This window comes from Poromitra crassiceps, assembly GCF_964638095.1.
Source record: "Poromitra crassiceps genome assembly, chromosome: 3".
NCBI lineage: Eukaryota > Metazoa > Chordata > Actinopteri > Beryciformes > Melamphaidae > Poromitra > Poromitra crassiceps.
Genome location: NC_139625.1, coordinates 81,144,311 through 81,165,071, shown reverse-complemented (window position 1 = coordinate 81,165,071; position 20,761 = coordinate 81,144,311). Strand labels below are relative to the sequence as shown.

Genomic DNA, 20,761 nt, shown 5'->3' with positions numbered 1-20,761 from the left:
TGAGGAGTTTCACCGGCAGGACGTAGCATGTGGGAAGATCACGCTATTCCCCCCAGTTCCCCTCCCCCCTGAACAGCTGCTCTCGGCTGACCAGAGGAGGCAGAGGCACTAGTGCAGCAACCAGGACACATAACATACCCTTAATCCGGCTTCCCACCCACAGACACGGCCAATTGTGCCTGTAATCCTGTATGGAAGCCCGACCAAGACAGAGGTAACATGGGGGGCTTGAACTTGCAACCCTCATGTTGGTAGGCAGGGAATCTACTGCTGTGCTACCTGGACGCCCATCTACTGCTGTGCTACCTGGACGCCCATCTTTTTAACACATTTGAAGTTCCACTTCTGTGAACCTGATATTAACGATCAGTGTGAAATCCCCTCATGTCTTCACCACCTGAGGAAGAGGTCCTGCAGTAAACTCACCTCTTCTGTTTATAGGTGAGCATGGCCTCTGCGATGGGCAGCTGGTGAGCCCCGTTGGCCCCCACCATGTACTGTGTTACCCTCGACACCACATCTGGGTTCTCCTGGACTGCACAGGACAGAACAATTACTAGTGTTTTTTATTTATTTTTTCTTTGTTAAAGTCGAGCTGAACCCAAGAATGACTTTTCTTTTCTTTTAGTTCAAATACCTGGGTATGCAGTGCACCTATTTAATAATGTATGCAAAACAAATCACAACAATCTAATTTCTTTAGTTTTTCACACTTTTTCACGTCAAAAGTTTGTTTTTCAAGATTTCATTGATAACAGTAATTTACAGTTTGCTGACGTCACCCAGTACTATCAAATTTCTACCCCATATCAACCAATCATATCACGACATGCAGCTGTCAATCAAATCTTCATTTCAGGATCATTTTCTCTTCCAAATGAAGTAGAAAATGGCAGACAATTGTCCAAGTCCCTCTGATCCGAGTCCCAAGCGAGTCTCAAGTCAATTGGTCCCGAGTCTCAAGCAAGTCCCAAGTCTTTCCTTTTGTCGGCAAGTCAAGTCACAATGTTATTTCAAGTCAAGTCTCGAGTCGAGTCATAGGTTATGTCAAGTCGAGTCACAGGTTAGAAAAAATGACAAGGCAGAGATTAGGCTGCGGACGTGCGCGTTCACGTTAATACGTGCTTGTTGCCAAGCAACACACTTCTCTCAGACGAGCTCCAGACAGCTGACAGACAGCTCCAACTCAGCTCAAACTTATAGAGTTGTATTCAAAGCATAGAAACGTTCTCACAGCTCAATTTAACAGCGCCAACACAAGCAGTTTGATCACAAGTGCAATCAGTACTGAATGCGATGGCAGACTGCGCACTGCGGGCAGTTGACGAAGTCAGGAAGAAATTGAAAGATCTTCCGACGCATTAGCCTTGTACCAAGACGCTGATTACATTACACTGCATTACATTGCTGATGCGTCTATTTACAGCACATATCGATCGATATTTTTGGAGAAGATTCCGGCCGCATCACGCGCAGATCAAGATGAGACAGCTGTCAGTGAGTAGCTACGCATTTGGGTGTAACTTTTACGCCTGCTCCATACACAGACGCAGCGCATACAGGGTGCACTAGTCATAAAATTAAGTTAGTCGTAACTTTGAGTTCTACATCGGACGTAGCGTGTAAACCTAGGCATACGCCCAGCTGGTGCACTCGGCTGATCTTGTCACAAGTCCGAGTCGAGTTTCGAGTCATTTTCTTCCAAGTCCGAGTCGAGTTTCAAGTATTTACCTTCCAAGTCCGAGTCGAGTCGGAAGTCATCAAATTTGCGACTCGAGTCGACTCGAGTCCGAGTCCCTATGACTCGAGTCCAATTGTCTGGAAAATGGCGCCTAGTGCCTGTCATCTGGCAGAATTCCTATCCCATAAACTAACTACTAACTTGGCCAATTGTTAGAAACATGAACAACAAACAAAAACTATAATCTCTAAGAATGCAAAGAAATGTAACTGGCTTGTTAAAAAGCGCATTCCAGGGATATCGTATTTACAGAAATAGCGTAAAAGGCACGCGCTTGAGAGCGTTTGAGAGTGTGGTTGTCGGGGGTCTCCCCTCGGAGATTCCAGGCGGGCGGGCAGCACCCATTCATTGGATTGTCCGCTCCCTCCGCACGAAGCAGCTGGCTGCCTGGTACTCCGCGGATCCCACTCGCGTAGCACGACAACACGCTGAATCCCACTCGATTTGGGGGTGGAACATGCCATGATTGGCCAAAGCTCAATCCAGTCCCCAGAATTGTCAAATAAAATCATCGACATGATACTATGACCCGCCTCTCAACCTGTCATCTTAGACAGTCTGAAACGGACTCATTATGCACGTGACGAACAGGTTCAGTTCGACTTTAAGGTTATTTATGGGGCATTTTTGTCTTTATTACAAAGTCCAAAGTTTAGAGAGACAAAACTGGTCTGTCCTCCTCTGTCCCCTGTGTCCAGAGGAGGACAGGAGGGGACAGAGGAGAACGAGATGGTACAGATAAGCACACAAGGGGACAGAGGGGAGCAGATCTACAAACATTATTTGGATGCTATTATAAAGTTGCAGCGGATGTTTATAATAGTTTGTAAATGGTTAATAAATGCTGTGTAAACATTATTAATTATAATTGCATTGTTTGATAACAGTAAATTTGAACTCAACTTTAATTAACTATCAATTTACCATTGATTAATGATGGTTATTATAAAGACATTACATTTCAATCTAAATTCACCTGCAGCAAAAATGACCGGTTTTCCTCGACATTCCCACTACTTCAATCGCTGACTGTAGATGCTCTATAATGACTCTTTTAAATGACAGATAAATGTGTGTGTGTGATACAGCAAAGTATGCATGCTAAACACCTGTCACCAGTAAATACAATGTAATAACTTACCAACGACAGGTGCCTCGGGCTTGTGAAACAGATCCCTCCAAGCAGCATCTTGGAATAAACTGTTGTATCGATAGTCAATAGTACCCAGATATTTGGAGACTGGGTGGGCTCCTGAATGCAATTAAAAAGACACAATGAAGATCTAAGGTTTGGCATTAAAGGTTTTAACATCACTAAATCAGGACCACATTCATTTTGAGACATTAGTATTAACACCGTATTGCTTTATGGCACAAAACAGTAACAGAGCTCCAGAGCTCCAGAGTCTTTTTTGCAATGGCAGATAGTGGAAAAATCACTTCCAATATGTCGATCCTCTTCAGTGAAGCCAGGGAGGGGGAGAGGGGACAGGGAGCAAAGGGGACTATGGGAGTTGTAGTCTAAAGGGGACTATGGGAGTTGGAGTCTAAAGGGGACTATGGGAGTTGTAGTCTAAAGGGGACTATGGGAGTTGGAGTCTAAAGGGGACTATGGGAGTTGGAGTCTAAAGGAAACACTGGCATCAACTGGTGTGAAATAGAAGCTACCAATCGTCACAACCATGGTCTCATTTATTTACAATAATCATAGCAACACACACTTGATGCAACAATGATACATGGATGTTTACATAGATAACAGACACATTCAAACCAGGCTGTCACTAACCTAGAGGGATGATAAGGAACCTCATGTAGCCCAGCCAGTCAGGTGTCTTGTGGGAAAGGTGGTCCACAAAAAGCCTCAGGACGGCACTGAGGTAGTGCTGCGCCCCGGCCACCGCTATCTTTATGGGGATGGGCGTCTGGGAGTTACAGTTACAACTAGGACAGAAAACACGTTGACATATTGTCAACTTAGGCTACAGAGTTTCATAGTACATACAGTACTGTACTGCCACATATGATACACCAACACAACTTAGGCTACAGAGTTTCATAGTACATACAGTACTGTACTGTACTGCCACATATGATACACCAACACAGGACTTCACACAGTAAACGACATAGTCTGCAGAGAGACAATATGAGTATGTGAGAGGCGGACTTACAATCTCTGAATGCGCGAGACAATGGTGTTGAACGCAGCCTGGATGTCGGCTGTAGTGCAGGTGCAGACCACAGGCAGGTGGTGGTTTTGCAGGATATCTGAAAGATACTGAGAGGAAGACAAAAAGAAAGGATGGATAAACTGAGTAGAAGAAAACAACTAAAGAGAATGAATCAATTCTTAAGCGTCTGTGTCACTTTTTCCAGATGGTGGACGTCTCATTTTGGATTAAAAAGTCCTACTCTGATGATTCCTTCAAAGGAGTTTAGTTGGGCAGTGGTGGCCCAATGGTTAGAGAAGCGAGCTTGTGACCGGAAGGTCGTCGGTTCAATCCCCGGGACCGGCAGGATAAATCTGGGTGGGGAAAGTGAAAAGGCAGCGCTTGCCCCTCCCTCATTACCACCACTGAGGTGCCCTTGAGCAAGGCCCTTAACCCCAACTGCTCCAGTGGAGCTGATCAGTGGCCAGCAGATCAGACTGTGGTTGTACTGGTCAGCTTCCAGGTATGAATGTGTGTGTGAATGTGAACAGGGCACTCCTGAAAAAGAGAGCATTGCTCTCAGTGAGACTCCCCCTGTATAAATAAAGGTAAAAAAAAAAAAAAAAAGGCATTAAAGAAGGAAAAGGTGTGGAGAGTGACCCTCTACCTGGCCCTGCCAGTCTGACGTGTTGATGAGGATGATGCTGTCAGGAAGGTGGTCGTCAGACACCAGGATGTGGTTTAGCTGGTCGTACACAGTCTTCCTTGGGATCTGGTGAGGGGAGATAAGATAAACACACAGGGAATGTGGGCTCTGATAAGGTTTGATTTGGATCTCCTCAGAGCTGTGACTGACTACATGGTCCTGCCCCAGCTCAGTGAGCAAGGCACTAACGCTGCCATCATTGCTCTAAGATGCTTTGGATAAAAGTGTCCTACAGTTACTCTTCCAAATCTCCGGGAAGTAAAAACTTGAAATGACTCAATTATTTGGACAGAAATTAAGATATATAATCCAAACATTATTAGCGTTTGTAAATAGGCAAAAGTGTGGGCTTCAAGTTAAAGGAACAAAGCAGGTAGTATGTTATTTCAAACACATAAACCCACAGCCCCTCTCAACAGCACTCTGATGATCTATAGCAGAGGTTCTCAAATGTTTTTCAGCCAAGGACCCCTTACAAGATGATATACCGGGGACCCCCTCATTCTGATTTGTGATTTTGGGCTAAGCTTAATTGTTTCCACGGTAACGTGCTTGACTTTTAAATTGATAGGTTTGTTAGATTAGAATGTAATCCATGAACCATTTTAGATTTAAAGCATACAATATTTCCGTTGGACTATGAAGCTTTTGCACAAAAAAAGTTTTTATTTCTATTTTCCTGAAAACCTTTCACGGACCCCCTGGCAAAGTGCCACAGACCTCTGGGGGTCCCCGGACCCCCATTTGAGAACCACTGATCTATCCACCTTATTTCTAGTGGCCATGATGCCTATGCATTTTTCTTCCGGTGTGATCCTCCCAGCCTTGTTGCTGAGAGCTTGACACCCGTCTGGGCGAACAGAGCAAATCACTAATCAGGTCCAGCTTGGCAGAAATCTCGTCGATAAATATCCCTTTAAGAGCGCAGTGCACAGCCTACTGTGGCTAATGTTAGCAGCTAGCTAGCTATGTTACATGGCAGTAAAACGCCCACTAAATGACCAAATTGATTTAACTTTTAACCATTTCGAGTAACACCGTTTCCATACGGACCCCCAGCGTTGGTTAGTTGTTTATAACGTGACTATATTTATAACTTTTATAACGTACTCCAGTTTCCGGTTTATAATTCGGGTCTGCAGCCAGAGTATAACAAAGGAAATGGCAAGCTGCAACAATAAGTCACGGTAAACCGGAACTTGTACCCACAATTATTTGTACAGTGGGGCATTCAAAAATAAGGTGGATAGAGTTCATCTGGAGTGTTTCCCAAAGTAGCCTACACATAAAGATAAATAAAGGTAAAATAAATAAAAAATAAACAAAATAATACCCAAGTCTAGCAGTTCTCTTCCTCTTCCTCTCTTCCTTGGCTTACATTTTAAAAGTTTATAGATGTTACAGTTCACATGTTACAGTTTGTCAATTCAATCCATTTAGTGGTGTAGAAACTTGGTAAACAACTGTGTAGTCATTACTGCGTTGTAGCTCTGTGGCAGAGATTTATTAAGCAGCACAGAACGACTTAAGTGCAATGTTGCAGACTAGTTCTGCCCTCCTACCTGTAGGTGGCAGCGTGTGTCCAGGGAGCGCTCGTTGTCCAGACTGTTGGCCCTCTCGTTCGGTGGCCTGCTGGGCTGCCGCTCCTTCAGTGACGTGCTCCGGCCTCGCCTTCCAGCCAGTTTAGGTTCCTGCCTGAAACCACAGACGATCAGGAACTGACATGAATGACTGGACTGTTAGAGGTAGAGCCAGTGATGTAGTTTGAAATCAAAAGCAGTGTAAACTCCAGGTGTTGATCAGAATAACAATATCTACCAATATCAACCAAATCAATTACATTTTCAGGGAGACATTAGCCATAATGTATACATTTCCCCATTAAAAAGACCCTATCCTCATGTAACTTACAGCATTGTGATACTTCGTAACCCCAATGAAGACTATACATCTGCATTATAAAGATTTATGGTCGCCTAAGAAATGTGAGTAAACTCTATTCTGCAAATATAACAGTGGGTAAAGTGAGTTTTGGTGGGTTTACCCTCCACTACACCCCCATATCGAGGAGAACAGAAGGCATCAGTGGCAGAGTGGACTGAACCTACTGCTTTGATGTGATGGAGAACAGAAGGCATCAGTGGCAGAGTGGACTGAACCTACTGCTTTGATGTGATGGATTCTATTTGTTTGAGTTGTACCTGTTGGATGAAATGATGAGGGACTCGGTCTTCTTCATCTTGCCGGTCGGGGGCAGCCGCTCTAAAAACGTGTCCATGTTGTCCATCTCCAGCTCTGTGGTGGGAGTCACCGCCTCCGGCTGCTCCTGGGCCAAAACACACACACACACAGAAAACACCATCAGGATTCAGCAGTTAAGAGCTGACAATAATATATATATTTTTAGACATTTTACGGACTCTAATGTCTTGACTGGATTTCAATTGGTATTCAGTAGAATTGATCCTGATTGTGACTGAGTATTGAGTGTAAACCTGACCATTACAAGCTGCAATTGATTCTTCACAGCAGTGAATATCACAATATGTGAAGTGACCGTGGCTCTACAACTACGGTACACACAATGTGTTTCATGTGTAGGGGAAAGTGTAACCATTTTTGTTGGTCAACTTTTAAACTGAGAAGTGATGCTTGTGCTGAAATTCTCGACCTGTATCAAAAGCTGTTTGCACATACAGATGTCAGGCAGTTTGAGGAGTTCATACTCACAAAGGATGCATTATCAGAGACGTTGTCGGCCCCACCGCACTTGTCTTTGTCTGGGTCCATCTGGTGCGAGAGCGGTGAAAGAAATAAGAAACGTTATGTGGTTTTGCTGGTGTTTTTATTTCACAAAATAAAGCTTTGTATTGCAAAACATTGTGCAAAGGACACTTGGTTCAACAGAAACCCTACAGTTTGATCAACACACTTGTGAACACAATACCTCTAGTTTAAACATGCAAACCGAGAGGAAAATGTGACTGTGGGGAGTGAACAAGTTCTGCTTGCTTCAATAATTGATGTCATGCCCCTTAATCAAGGCAATTAACAGTCTTGTGCTCTGGTGGAGTTCCTCAGGGCAACACTGTGGTTAGCCTATGCTGCTCAGCCCACAGCTGTTTTGCTCTGTTCTTAAGGGCTCATTATACTCGAGCAAGGCTCCGTGAGGCGGAGCTCCGTGAGGCGGAGCTCCGTGAGGCGGAGCTCCGCGAGTCACGTGCGGACCTCGCGCTGGGGCAGATGCTTTTATACTCAGAAGTGATCAGCCAAGTGATCAGCATGTTACATTGTACAATGGTAATAGCGAGAACAGCCTGTGAAAAGTCGCAATGAAACGCTATTATGTGCAGTACCGAGTGCGCTTTCACTCTCAAACGACCGTATATCAGCACATGAATGAATCACCAAACTTGTTTTTACTGAATAGCCGTTTCGGTTTTCAGCCCTGATAGCCTACTCTGTGCTGCTTTTAATCTCTCTCAACCATGCTCTCAACACAACACATTTACTTGGTGAAATGACTAAAAACGAACAGTTGCCAATCAAAGTTTAGCAGCTCAGTGTTCAGGGCTCAGTGGCTCGAAAGCGTCCATGTTTGGAGAGAAGCCGTGCGGAGGTCGCGCTCCTAGAAAGATCTTCAGGTACACGGTGGGCGGCCTACGGGGGTCGCGCCCAACACATTGACGTCATTTGATGCTCGTGCCCCTCGCTCCTCCCCCGCGCCCTTCGCGGCACGGCGAGTATAAAACAAGCTTAGTAACCTTGTTTGTTTAAAAAGAGTAAAAGAAGCAGGGATCTGATGCAGGGATGTGACAAGGAATGCAAAAAAAGTAAAGTAAATCTCATTTGAAATGGTCAGAAGTTGCATGTCCAAAAAGATAGTGAAGAAAAAAGACATAGCTATTGAAGGTAAATAGTATAATCTGTTAGATGTATGACAGTGTAATTCACTGTAGCGTTCAGTCTCACCGGGCTAGGGGGCTCCCTGTGGCTCCGGCTGCTGTGGATGCTGCCGATCTCGGTTTGTGAGCTGGAGAGCGAGAGGCCCTCGAAATACGGCCTGGAAGCAGGAGACATGCTTTAGATAGAAGCAAAAGGATCAAAGAAAACTCTCATTGTATTTGTGTATTGTTTTCTATTCCTTCCCAAAAGCAAGCCAGGCATCCAAATCTCTACCATCATCAATCTTTGATTTTAGGCTTTGATAGGACTGGCATTTCTATCAGTAGTACATAGTCCTTTTCTAGTAAGAAAATAATACAATTCTTGGAGAAACACTGAATCCTTGTCATTTTCTGTCCATGAAAATGGTCACATTTTCAGCATATCAACACAAAATATCGTGTATCAGCAGCTTCAGTCAAAAACATCACTATCGGCCTTTAAAAAAAAAACGTATCAGTGGAACCCTGAGCTAGCAGGTGCTTCAGCAACACAGATGACGCCTCACTTGAGTTTGGGTTTTGGCGTGCTGAGGACGCTGTCGTCATCATCCAGCTCGGGCCCGCTGTCGCTGGGGTTCTCAAAGTCCAGACTCTCAAAGTCCAAATCCTCTTCCACCTCAGGAGGCGGCTCTGCGGGGTCCTGCTCCGAGCCCAACACCTTCACACACGCACGCACGAACACACACACACACACACACACACACACACACACACACACACACACACACACACACACACACACACACACACACACACACACACACACACACACACACACACACACACACACACCATTAGAATAGAATAGAACAGAACAGAACTTTATTGTACCGAACTCAAAAAACTACATCATAAGCAGCCAGCAGGTAGTTAGTAAAACAAACACAGAGATGAGGTTGTATTGCACACCTAAAATGACAGGTGTGTAGGAGCACCTGTTGTATAAGCCTGTTTGTATAAGCCCACCTAGGGGTTTCCGTCTCTACCCGCACAATATTTTGTTGTTTTCATTTTGTCCGTTTCTGTTTTTAAATATGTGCCAATAAATAAATGAGAGCAAGGGCCAACTCAAGTGAAACAAAGGACTCCTGCACACACATTACACATTAAGAACAGTTCATGTCAATGCCTGTGGTTGACATCTTGTCAGCCACTTTGTAATGTTAGGAATACTGGCATGTGGGATGAAGGACCTCTTACATACATGTTTGGTTGTCAGAGGGACTCTATAGCTGAGTCTCAGAGGCTCAAACTGGCTGAGTAAAGGATGAGAGCTATGTACCAGGATACTCCTCGCCTTTTTCCTCATCCTTTCTGTGAAAAGTTGAGTCGAGAGCTTTTGGGGTTTACCGACTACTTTGTTTGCCATTGACACAATCCTGGACAGTTTTAGAGACTGAATGAATCCTCAGGAAAGCCCAGGAAAATAGGATTCCCCGACCGACAGCACTGAGAGAAAGACCCACCTCATCTGATACTCTGAAGCGCTTCAGAAGAGCCACCACTCGCTGCTTAAAGTTCTGCTGCTAAAAGAGAGGACAATCAAAACACAAGCACTGGTCAGTTTGTGAACAGGCAGTGATTTACTGTAGTGCTCTCAGCAGTCCAATGCAGAGACAACAGCTAAGCACAGCTCCATTATAGTCATTTTAGCAGTGGAAGACGCATTTGCAGTGTGGGCTGGATATTGATTGAGCCAGTGTGTGCTCATGTCAATCAATAATCAAGCAACATCATGCCTCACCCCCCATTTCCGCCACATTCATCTCCTGCTTCTGCTCACTGAGCTTCATAATAACATAACAGCCATAGAGACACTGCATGAAATAGGTCACGCCCATCACGGGGGAAATCGCTCCGTTCGCTCCCACACACCAGCGTCATTTTCCTTGAATTAAACATAGCTAAAAGCTGTTGTGTGGTGGGCTGCGCACACAACAAATGTAAAAAATTGCCAGTTAAAGTTTTTTTGTACTCCTGAGCAAAACAAGGAAGCCATTGAGAATTGGCGAGAAGAAAAATGTGGATCTAGCTGTCAAGGAAGTAAGTTGGAGTGTTCATCTTCCGTATATACAATCTTTTGGTGCGACATGCAACCATGCACGCGACATAGGAGAACGCCAGGATTGGAGGGGGGGGTTTCCTGTTTTCCCCCGTTTTGGGCGTGGCTTCTGAATGATGACGCGCTCCACAGTGTCTCTATGGGCACAAACATTACATCTGACTCATTTGAGCTCATTCAAATGTGCTCATTTTACTTCTAGAGTATCACAGGGATGACAGGTTTTTGTAGTCTTACCCAGAAGGCCCTGCACTTCCTGCTTAAATGGTAAATGGCCTGCATTTATATAGCGCTTTTATCCAAAGCGCTTGACAATGGGTAGGTACATTTACCCATTCACACACACATTCATACACCGGTTCAGTATCTTGCCCAAGGACACTTCCACATGCAGACTGGAGGAGGCGGGGATCGAACCACCGACCTCTTTTATCCAAAGCGATTAGTGAACGACCCGCTCTACCTCCTGAGCTACAGCCACCCCTTTAAAAAAAAAAAAAAAAAAAAACTTTTAGGACTTTTGAAGCGTTTTCTGAAAATGACGGTGGTGGGGGGGGGAAGCAACAAAAATCCCATTGACGTTTACACGTAGGAAGTGGAAGTGTAACATCCAGGACTTCCGGGCTCATTCCTGTGGTACTCTATTAGGCACCTGCCCACAATAATAGAAGCATTACTGGAAAAAAAATAAATAATTGAGGCGGTTATCATACATTTTCAAATGTTTGAGAAGCATTTCCCACTGCACTGGCTGAATGTGTTTCAGCTACGCTCGACTACAAAACAATACTAATTCATTTGGATGTAGAAAAGACTGTAATGCCGATCCCCATATTCCACTACAGGTGCAGGATCAACAACAAGAAAGTCAAAGCTGAGCAAAGGAAAATGAACACCTGCACACTCAGTGCTCCCAATAACCTTTTAGTTTTGATCGGCACCAGCAAACGAGCTTCAGGTTACAAATCTAGGTGAATGTGGTTGGATGCGAGTCGAGACACACAAAATAATGTATGCAAATTATATTAAAAACAAATTAGTGTATCCCAAATTCCCATACTAAGTCCATACTAAGCTAAGGGAAGTAAAGCTTACTGCAAGAATCACGTGTGAGTATTCTTCCTGTATATGTTAGATATACACACTGTCATAGTTAGAGGTTTAGTTCTCATACTACAAAAGCTATACGCTCATGGTATTATAATATATCCTATATAGAGGTTTATTTCTCATACTACAAAAGCTATACCCTCATGGTATTATAAGGTGCTTTTGACAGACACATCCTTCTTATACGTTAGTTGAATGGGGTCAGCTGTCTCTTACTCTGGTGATGGAGGCGGTCCTTACAATTGACCTCCTCTGCTTCTTTGGCTTTTGCACGTCGTACTCGTCATCCTCAAGATCCTGAAAACAAGAAAAGCAGAGTTAAATCACAGCCTCCCATAAATAAGACTCACATGTATCATCTACTATCAACTGTATGTATTTATCCCTTTCTACTGTATGTGAGGCACTGTTGTCCTAACACCATGTTGTGTTAGTGTGTAGCAAAGGGTTTGCTGCAAAAGGGGTGAATGTGACATTTTGGCAAAAAATGAGTGTGGGGGTGGACAAAAGACTCAAGTGAAAACTCTAGATTCAATTGAGTTAATAGCTTATGTTATGAATAATATTTTGTTATGAATAATATTTTGAATATATATTTTGCTCTGCTAAAAACTATACAATTAGGACACTGTCACTTATGCCCCTTTCGCTCTAAACCCTCGATATGGCAAATCTGTACGCTTTTAATGCATTTCAGCAGCAATGTCACCAATATGAACTCCTGTACATTTATTGTACTTGTGAATTAACTGCCGTTTAACTGCCTTTTCCATGCCGACTCACCTGGGCCTGCACAGCGTCGTCGCTGGCCTCCTGTTCTGAGGAGAAGCTCTCGTACTCCTCCTCCGAGTAGTTATCTGAAGCACACGAGAGGCATCAACCTATCTACTAGCAGGCACATCAAAAGACTCCACATACATATTTCAGTGCACCTTTGAGATGTGATGTGCAGTTTGGTTCTAGAATACGGTGTGCAGAACCTTATATGTAGCTACTGTATATATCAGGGTTGCCACACCTTCTTAAACATCAAACTCAAGGACTTTTCAAGGATTTTCCAGACCCAATTCCCTCAAATTGAAGGACCCAAGATGGCCTAGTTTGAGACATGGATCAAGGTTAGTTACTGTTACAACACTGGGAATGTTTATAATGAGAACTAGCAGCTTTACAGAAGCTCACAGACAACGATTAAGAAGAGAGAGAGGCTTGAATGTCTGAACACTTCTCAACAAGCACGTTCATATAGGAACCCCCCCTTCACCAAAACATGCAATATCCTGGTTGCTAATGTGGTGCCTCCTCTGGTCGTTAAGGGTGCCTGTTCGGAGGGAGGGGAACTGGTTGGAATAGCGTGAACCTCCCACGTGCTATGTCCTACCGGTGAAGCTTCCCCTGTCAGGTGAAAAGAAGCAGCTGGCTAACTGCCCATGTCTCGGAGGAAGCATGGAGCCAGTTTCGGCTCTCCCCAGATTGGCAGAGGGTGGAGTAGCAACCAGGATAAATAAATTAAATTACACTAATGGGGGATAAAAATGGGATAAAAAATCGGGGGGGAAAAATATATAAAAAAAACAAGCACGTTCAATGACCCATGTCTATTTATGTCTATTTTCAAAAGGCCTTTCCCACCCTCAAATTCACAGCATTTCAAGAACACATGGGAACCCTGATATATAATCACAACACTCTGTGACACTTGGCTTCTTTCCTGGGCAATTAGTGAGACAACAAGCTGCGTTGAGCCCTGTGATGCCTGCTGGTATCGGGTGATTGTGACGGTGTCGTGCTGTGTTGACCTCGGTGAGATGAGCGGTGGGGGGGGGGGGGGGGGGAGCGTACCGGTGCACTTGATCTTCTGCCCCCCCTGCAGGGCTGCCTCCTCGTGGTCTATCGGCTGACTGGACAAGGAGAAGATCCAGATCTCTGCCACCTTGCCCAGCAGGTCTTTTTGGCTGCTGCACAGAGGCAGAACCTGCCCTCCCTCTGTGGGGTGCTGCATCACCTTGGGGGGGTAGAACACACAGAGATAACTGATGAAGAAATTATCCACTTCAAGGTGGTTAAGAAATTATCCATTTCAAGGTGGTTAATTGGCTAATTTCTAAACTGGGCTAAACAATTATCAGCTCATCTCTCAGTTTTTTCTCATTCTTAACCAAAGCTCATACATTAAAGAAAGAATCTAGCCTAAAACACAAACACTGTTAAAACACAGATATTGGTGATGTACCAATTTTGATGTTTGCTTATTCCAGTGGATAACTGGCCAAACGTAGACAATGTGACGTCATGTCAACATGTTCCTAGTGCAGCTACAATGTGACTACAATGTGACATCATGTCAACATGTTCCTAGTGCAGCTACAATGTGACGTCATGTCAACATGTTCCTAGTGCAGCTACAATGTGACATCATGTCAACATGTTCCTAGTGCAGCTACAATGTGACGTCATGTCAACATGTTCCTAGTGCAGCTACAATGTGACGTCATGTCAACATGTTCCTAGTGCAGCTACAATGTGACGTCATGTCAACATGTTCCTAGTGCAGCTACAATGTGACATCATGTCAACATGTTCCTAGTGCAGCTACAATGTGACGTCATGTCAACATGTTCCTAGTGCAGCTACAATGTGACGTCATGTCAACATGTTCCTAGTGCAGCTACAATGTGACGTCATGTCAACATGTTCCTAGTGCAGCTACAATGTGACGTCATGTCAACATGTTCCTAGTGCAGCTACAATGTGACGTCATGTCAACATGTTCCTAGTGCAACTACAATGTGACGTCATGTCAACATGTTCCTAGTGCAACTACAATGTGACGTCATGTCAACATGTTCCTAGTGCAACTACAATGTGACGTCATGTCAACATGTTCCTAGTGCAACTACAATGTGACGTCATGTCAACATGTTCCTAGTGCAGCTACAATATGACGTCATGTCAACATGTTCCTAGTGCAGCTACAATGTGACGTCATGTCAACATGTTCCTAGTGCAGCTACAATGTGACATCATGTCAACATGTTCCTAGTGCAGCTACAATGTGACGTCATGTCAACATGTTCCTAGTGTAGCTACAATGTGACGTCATGTCAACATGTTCCTAGTGTAGCTACAATGTGACGTCATGTCAACATGTTCCTCGTGCAGCTACAATGTGACGTCATGTCAACATGTTCCTAGTGCAGCTACAATGTGACGTCATGTCAACATGTTCCTAGTGCAGCTACAATGTGACGTCATGTCAACATGTTCCTAGTGCAGCTACAATGTGACATCATGTCAACATGTTCCTAGTGCAGCTACAATGTGACATCATGTCAACATGTTCCTAGTGCAGCTACAATGTGACGTCATGTCAACATGTTCCTAGTGCAGCTACAATGTGACGTCATGTCAACATGTTCCTAGTGCAGCTACAATGTGACGTCATGTCAACATGTTCCTAGTGCAGCTACAATGTGACGTCATGTCAACATGTTCCTAGTGCAGCTACAATGTGACGTCATGTCAACATGTTCCTAGTGCAGCTACAATGTGACGTCATGTCAACATGTTCCTAGTGCAGCTACAATGTGACGTCATGTCAACATGTTCCTAGTGCAACTACAATGTGACGTCATGTCAACATGTTCCTAGTGCAACTACAATGTGACGTCATGTCAACATGTTCCTAGTGCAACTACAATGTGACGTCATGTCAACATGTTCCTAGTGCAACTACAATGTGACGTCATGTCAACATGTTCCTAGTGCAGCTACAATATGACGTCATGTCAACATGTTCCTAGTGCAGCTACAATGTGACGTCATGTCAACATGTTCCTAGTGCAGCTACAATGTGACATCATGTCAACATGTTCCTAGTGCAGCTACAATGTGACGTCATGTCAACATGTTCCTAGTGTAGCTACAATGTGACGTCATGTCAACATGTTCCTAGTGCAGCTACAATGTGACGTCATGTCAACATGTTCCTAGTGCAGCTACAATGTGACGTCATGTCAACATGTTCCTAGTGCAGCTACAATATGACGTCATGTCAACATGTTCCTAGTGCAGCTACAATGTGACGTCATGTCAACATGTTCCTAGTGCAGCTACAATGTGACATCATGTCAACATGTTCCTAGTGCAGCTACAATGTGACGTCATGTCAACATGTTGCTAGTGTAGCTACAATGTGACGTCATGTCAACATGTTCCTCGTGCAGCTACAATGTGACGTCATGTCAACATGTTCCTAGTGCAGCTACAATGTGACGTCATGTCAACATGTTCCTAGTGCAGCTACAATGTGACGTCATGTCAACATGTTCCTAGTGCAGCTACAATGTGACATCATGTCAACATGTTCCTAGTGCAGCTACAATGTGACGTCATGTCAACATGTTCCTAGTGCAGCTACAATGTGACGTCATGTCAACATGTTCCTAGTGCAGCTACAATGTGACTACAATGTGACATCATGTCAACATGTTCCTAGTGCAGCTACAATGTGACGTCATGTCAACATGTTCCTAGTGCAGCTACAATGTGACGTCATGTCAACATGTTCCTAGTGCAGCTACAATGTGACGTCATGTCAACATGTTCCTAGTGCAGCTACAATGTGACATCATGTCAACATGTTCCTAGTGCAGCTACAATGTGACGTCATGTCAACATGTTCCTAGTGCAGCTACAATGTGACGTCATGTCAACATGTTCCTAGTGCAGCTACAATGTGACGTCATGTCAACATGTTCCTAGTGCAGCTACAATGTGACATCATGTCAACATGTTCCTAGTGCAGCTACAATGTGACGTCATGTCAACATGTTCCTAGTGCAGCTACAATGTGACGTCATGTCAACATGTTCCTAGTGCAGCTACAATGTGACGTCATGTCAACATGTTCCTAGTGCAGCTACAATGTGACGTCATGTCAACATGTTCCTAGTGCAGCTACAATGTGACGTCATGTCAACATGTTCCTAGTGCAGCTACAATGTGACGTCATGTCAACATGTTCCTAGTGCAACTACAATGTGACGTCATGTCAACATGTTCCTAGTGCAACTACAATGTGACGTCATGTCAACATGTTCCTAGTGCAACTACAATGTGACGTCATGTCAACATGTTCCTAGTGCAACTACAATGTGACGTCATGTCAACATGTTCCTAGTGCAGCTACAATATGACGTCATGTCAACATGTTCCTAGTGCAGCTACAATGTGACGTCATGTCAACATGTTCCTAGTGCAGCTACAATGTGACATCATGTCAACATGTTCCTAGTGCAGCTACAATGTGACGTCATGTCAACATGTTCCTAGTGTAGCTACAATGTGACGTCATGTCAACATGTTCCTAGTGTAGCTACAATGTGACGTCATGTCAACATGTTCCTCGTGCAGCTACAATGTGACGTCATGTCAACATGTTCCTAGTGCAGCTACAATGTGACGTCATGTCAACATGTTCCTAGTGCAGCTACAATGTGACGTCATGTCAACATGTTCCTAGTGCAGCTACAATGTGACATCATGTCAACATGTTCCTAATGCAGCTACAATGTGACATCATGTCAACATGTTCCTAGTGCAGCTACAATGTGACGTCATGTCAACATGTTCCTAGTGCAGCTACAATGTGACGTCATGTCAACATGTTCCTAGTGCAGCTACAATGTGACATCATGTCAACATGTTCCTAGTGCAGCTACAATGTGACATCATGTCAACATGTTCCTAGTGCAGCTACAATGTGACGTCATGTCAACATGTTCCTAGTGCAGCTACAATGTGACGTCATGTCAACATGTTCCTAGTGCAGCTACAATGTGACTACAATGTGACATCATGTCAACATGTTCCTAGTGCAGCTACAATGTGACGTCATGTCAACATGTTCCTAGTGCAGCTACAATGTGACGTCATGTCAACATGTTCCTAGTGCAGCTACAATGTGACGTCATGTCAACATGTTCCTAGTGCAGCTACAATGTGACATCATGTCAACATGTTCCTAGTGCAGCTACAATGTGACGTCATGTCAACATGTTCCTAGTGCAGCTACAATGTGACGTCATGTCAACATGTTCCTAGTGCAGCTACAATGTGACGTCATGTCAACATGTTCCTAGTGCAGCTACAATGTGACATCATGTCAACATGTTCCTAGTGCAGCTACAATGTGACGTCATGTCAACATGTTCCTAGTGCAGCTACAATGTGACGTCATGTCAACATGTTCCTAGTGCAGCTACAATGTGACGTCATGTCAACATGTTCCTAGTGCAGCTACAATGTGACGTCATGTCAACATGTTCCTAGTGCAGCTACAATGTGACGTCATGTCAACATGTTCCTAGTGCAGCTACAATGTGACGTCATGTCAACATGTTCCTAGTGCAACTACAATGTGACGTCATGTCAACATGTTCCTAGTGCAACTACAATGTGACGTCATGTCAACATGTTCCTAGTGCAACTACAATGTGACGTCATGTCAACATGTTCCTAGTGCAACTACAATGTGACGTCATGTCAACATGTTCCTAGTGCAGCTACAATATGACGTCATGTCAACATGTTCCTAGTGCAGCTACAATGTGACGTCATGTCAACATGTTCCTAGTGCAGCTACAATGTGACATCATGTCAACATGTTCCTAGTGCAGCTACAATGTGACGTCATGTCAACATGTTCCTAGTGTAGCTACAATGTGACGTCATGTCAACATGTTCCTAGTGTAGCTACAATGTGACGTCATGTCAACATGTTCCTCGTGCAGCTACAATGTGACGTCATGTCAACATGTTCCTAGTGCAGCTACAATGTGACGTCATGTCAACATGTTCCTAGTGCAGCTACAATGTGACGTCATGTCAACATGTTCCTAGTGCAGCTACAATGTGACATCATGTCAACATGTTCCTAGTGCAGCTACAATGTGACATCATGTCAACATGTTCCTAGTGCAGCTACAATGTGACGTCATGTCAACATGTTCCTAGTGCAGCTACAATGTGACGTCATGTCAACATGTTCCTAGTGCAGCTACAATGTGACGTCATGTCAACATGTTCCTAGTGCAGCTACAATGTGACGTCATGTCAACATGTTCCTAGTGCAGCTACAATGTGACGTCATGTCAACATGTTCCTAGTGCAGCTACAATGTGACGTCATGTCAACATGTTCCTAGTGCAGCTACAATGTGACGTCATGTCAACATGTTCCTAGTGCAACTACAATGTGACGTCATGTCAACATGTTCCTAGTGCAGCTACAATGTGACGTCATGTCAACATGTTCCTAGTGCAGCTACAATGTGACGTCATGTCAACATGTTCCTAGTGCAGCTACAATGTGACGTCATGTCAACATGTTCCTAGTGCAGCTACAATGTGACATCATGTCAACATGTTCCTAGTGCAGCTACAATGTGACGTCATGTCAACATGTTCCTAGTGCAGCTACAATGTGACGTCATGTCAACATGTTCCTAGTGCAGCTACAATGTGACGTCATGTCAACATGTTCCTAGTGCAGCTACAATGTGACGTCATGTCAACATGTTCCTAGTGCAGCTACAATGTGACGTCATGTCAACATGTTCCTAGTGCAGCTACAATGTGACGTCATGTCAACATGTTCCTAGTGCAACTACAATGTGACGTCATGTCAACATGTTCCTAGTGCAACTACAATGTGACGTCATGTCAACATGTTCCTAGTGCAACTACAATGTGACGTCATGTCAACATGTTCCTAGTGCAACTACAATGTGACGTCATGTCAACATGTTCCTAGTGCAGCTACAATATGACGTCATGTCAACATGTTCCTAGTGCAGCTACAATGTGACGTCATGTCAACATGTTCCTAGTGCAGCTACAATGTGACATCATGTCAACATGTTCCTAGTGCAGCTACAATGTGACGTCATGTCAACATGTTCCTAGTGTAGCTACAATGTGACGTCATGTCAACATGTTCCTAGTGCAGCTACAATGTGACGTCATGTCAACATGTTCCTAGTGCAGCTACAATGTGACGTCATGTCAACATGTTCCTAGTGCAGCTACAATATGACGTCATGTCAACATGTTCCTAGTGCAGCTACAATGTGACGTCATGTCAACATGTTCCTAGTGCAGCTACAATGTGACATCATGTCAACATGTTCCTAGTGCAGCTACAATGTGACGTCATGTCAACATGTTCCTAGTGTAGCTACAATGTGACGTCATGTCAACATGTTCCTCGTGCAGCTACAATGTGACGTCATGTCAACATGTTCCTAGTGCAGCTACAATGTGACGTCATGTCAACATGTTCCTAGTGCAGCTACAATGTGACATCATGTCAACATGTTCCTAGTGCAGCTACAATGTGACGTCATGTCAACATGTTCCTAGTGCAGCTACAATGTGACGTCATGTCAACATGTTCCTAGTGCAGCTACAATGTGACTACAATGTGACATCATGTCAACATGTTCCTAGTGCAGCTACAATGTGACGTCATGTCAACATGTTCCTAGTGCAGCTACAATGTGACGTCATGTCAACATGTTCCTAGTGCAGCTACAATGTGACGTCATGTCAACATGTTCCTAGTGCAGCTACAATGTGACATCATGTCAACATGTTCCTAGTGCAGCTACAATGTGACGTCATGTCAACATGTTCCTAGTGCAGCTACAATGTGACGTCATGTCAACATGTTCCTAGTGCAGCTACAATGTGACGTCATGTCAACATGTTCCTAGTGCAGCTACAATGTGACATCATGTCAACATGTTCCTAGTGCAGCTACAATGTGACGTCATGTCAACATGTTCCTAGTGCAGCTACAATGTGACGTCATGTCAACATGTTCCTAGTGCAGCTACAATGTGACGTCATGTCAACATGTTCCTAGTGCAGCTACAATGTGACGTCATGTCAACATGTTCCTAGTGCAGCTACAATGTGACGTCATGTCAACATGTTCCTAGTGCAGCTACAATGTGACGTCATGTCAACATGTTCCTAG

At 44.1% G+C, this 20,761-nt stretch overlaps 1 protein-coding gene across 2 annotated transcripts in view; it reads right to left on the bottom strand.

Annotated features, from left to right (window-relative positions):
• The window catches only part of pacs2 (phosphofurin acidic cluster sorting protein 2), a 124,372-nt gene that overhangs the window by 12,499 nt on the left and 91,112 nt on the right, over positions 1-20,761 (bottom strand). For both annotated transcript variants that reach the window (XM_083633597.1, XM_083633598.1), the window contains exons 5-18: positions 13,562-13,724; positions 12,503-12,576; positions 11,936-12,016; positions 10,014-10,073; positions 9,054-9,205; positions 8,573-8,663; positions 7,331-7,390; positions 6,802-6,926; positions 6,163-6,295; positions 4,562-4,666; positions 3,916-4,022; positions 3,531-3,685; positions 2,883-2,993; positions 427-535 (exon numbers count right to left, since the gene is read on the bottom strand). In XM_083633597.1, coding sequence (XP_083489723.1) covers positions 427-535; positions 2,883-2,993; positions 3,531-3,685; positions 3,916-4,022; positions 4,562-4,666; positions 6,163-6,295; positions 6,802-6,926; positions 7,331-7,390; positions 8,573-8,663; positions 9,054-9,205; positions 10,014-10,073; positions 11,936-12,016; positions 12,503-12,576; positions 13,562-13,724 — 1,526 coding nt within the window. The remainder of the gene's footprint in view (positions 1-426; positions 536-2,882; positions 2,994-3,530; positions 3,686-3,915; positions 4,023-4,561; positions 4,667-6,162; positions 6,296-6,801; positions 6,927-7,330; positions 7,391-8,572; positions 8,664-9,053; positions 9,206-10,013; positions 10,074-11,935; positions 12,017-12,502; positions 12,577-13,561; positions 13,725-20,761) is intronic.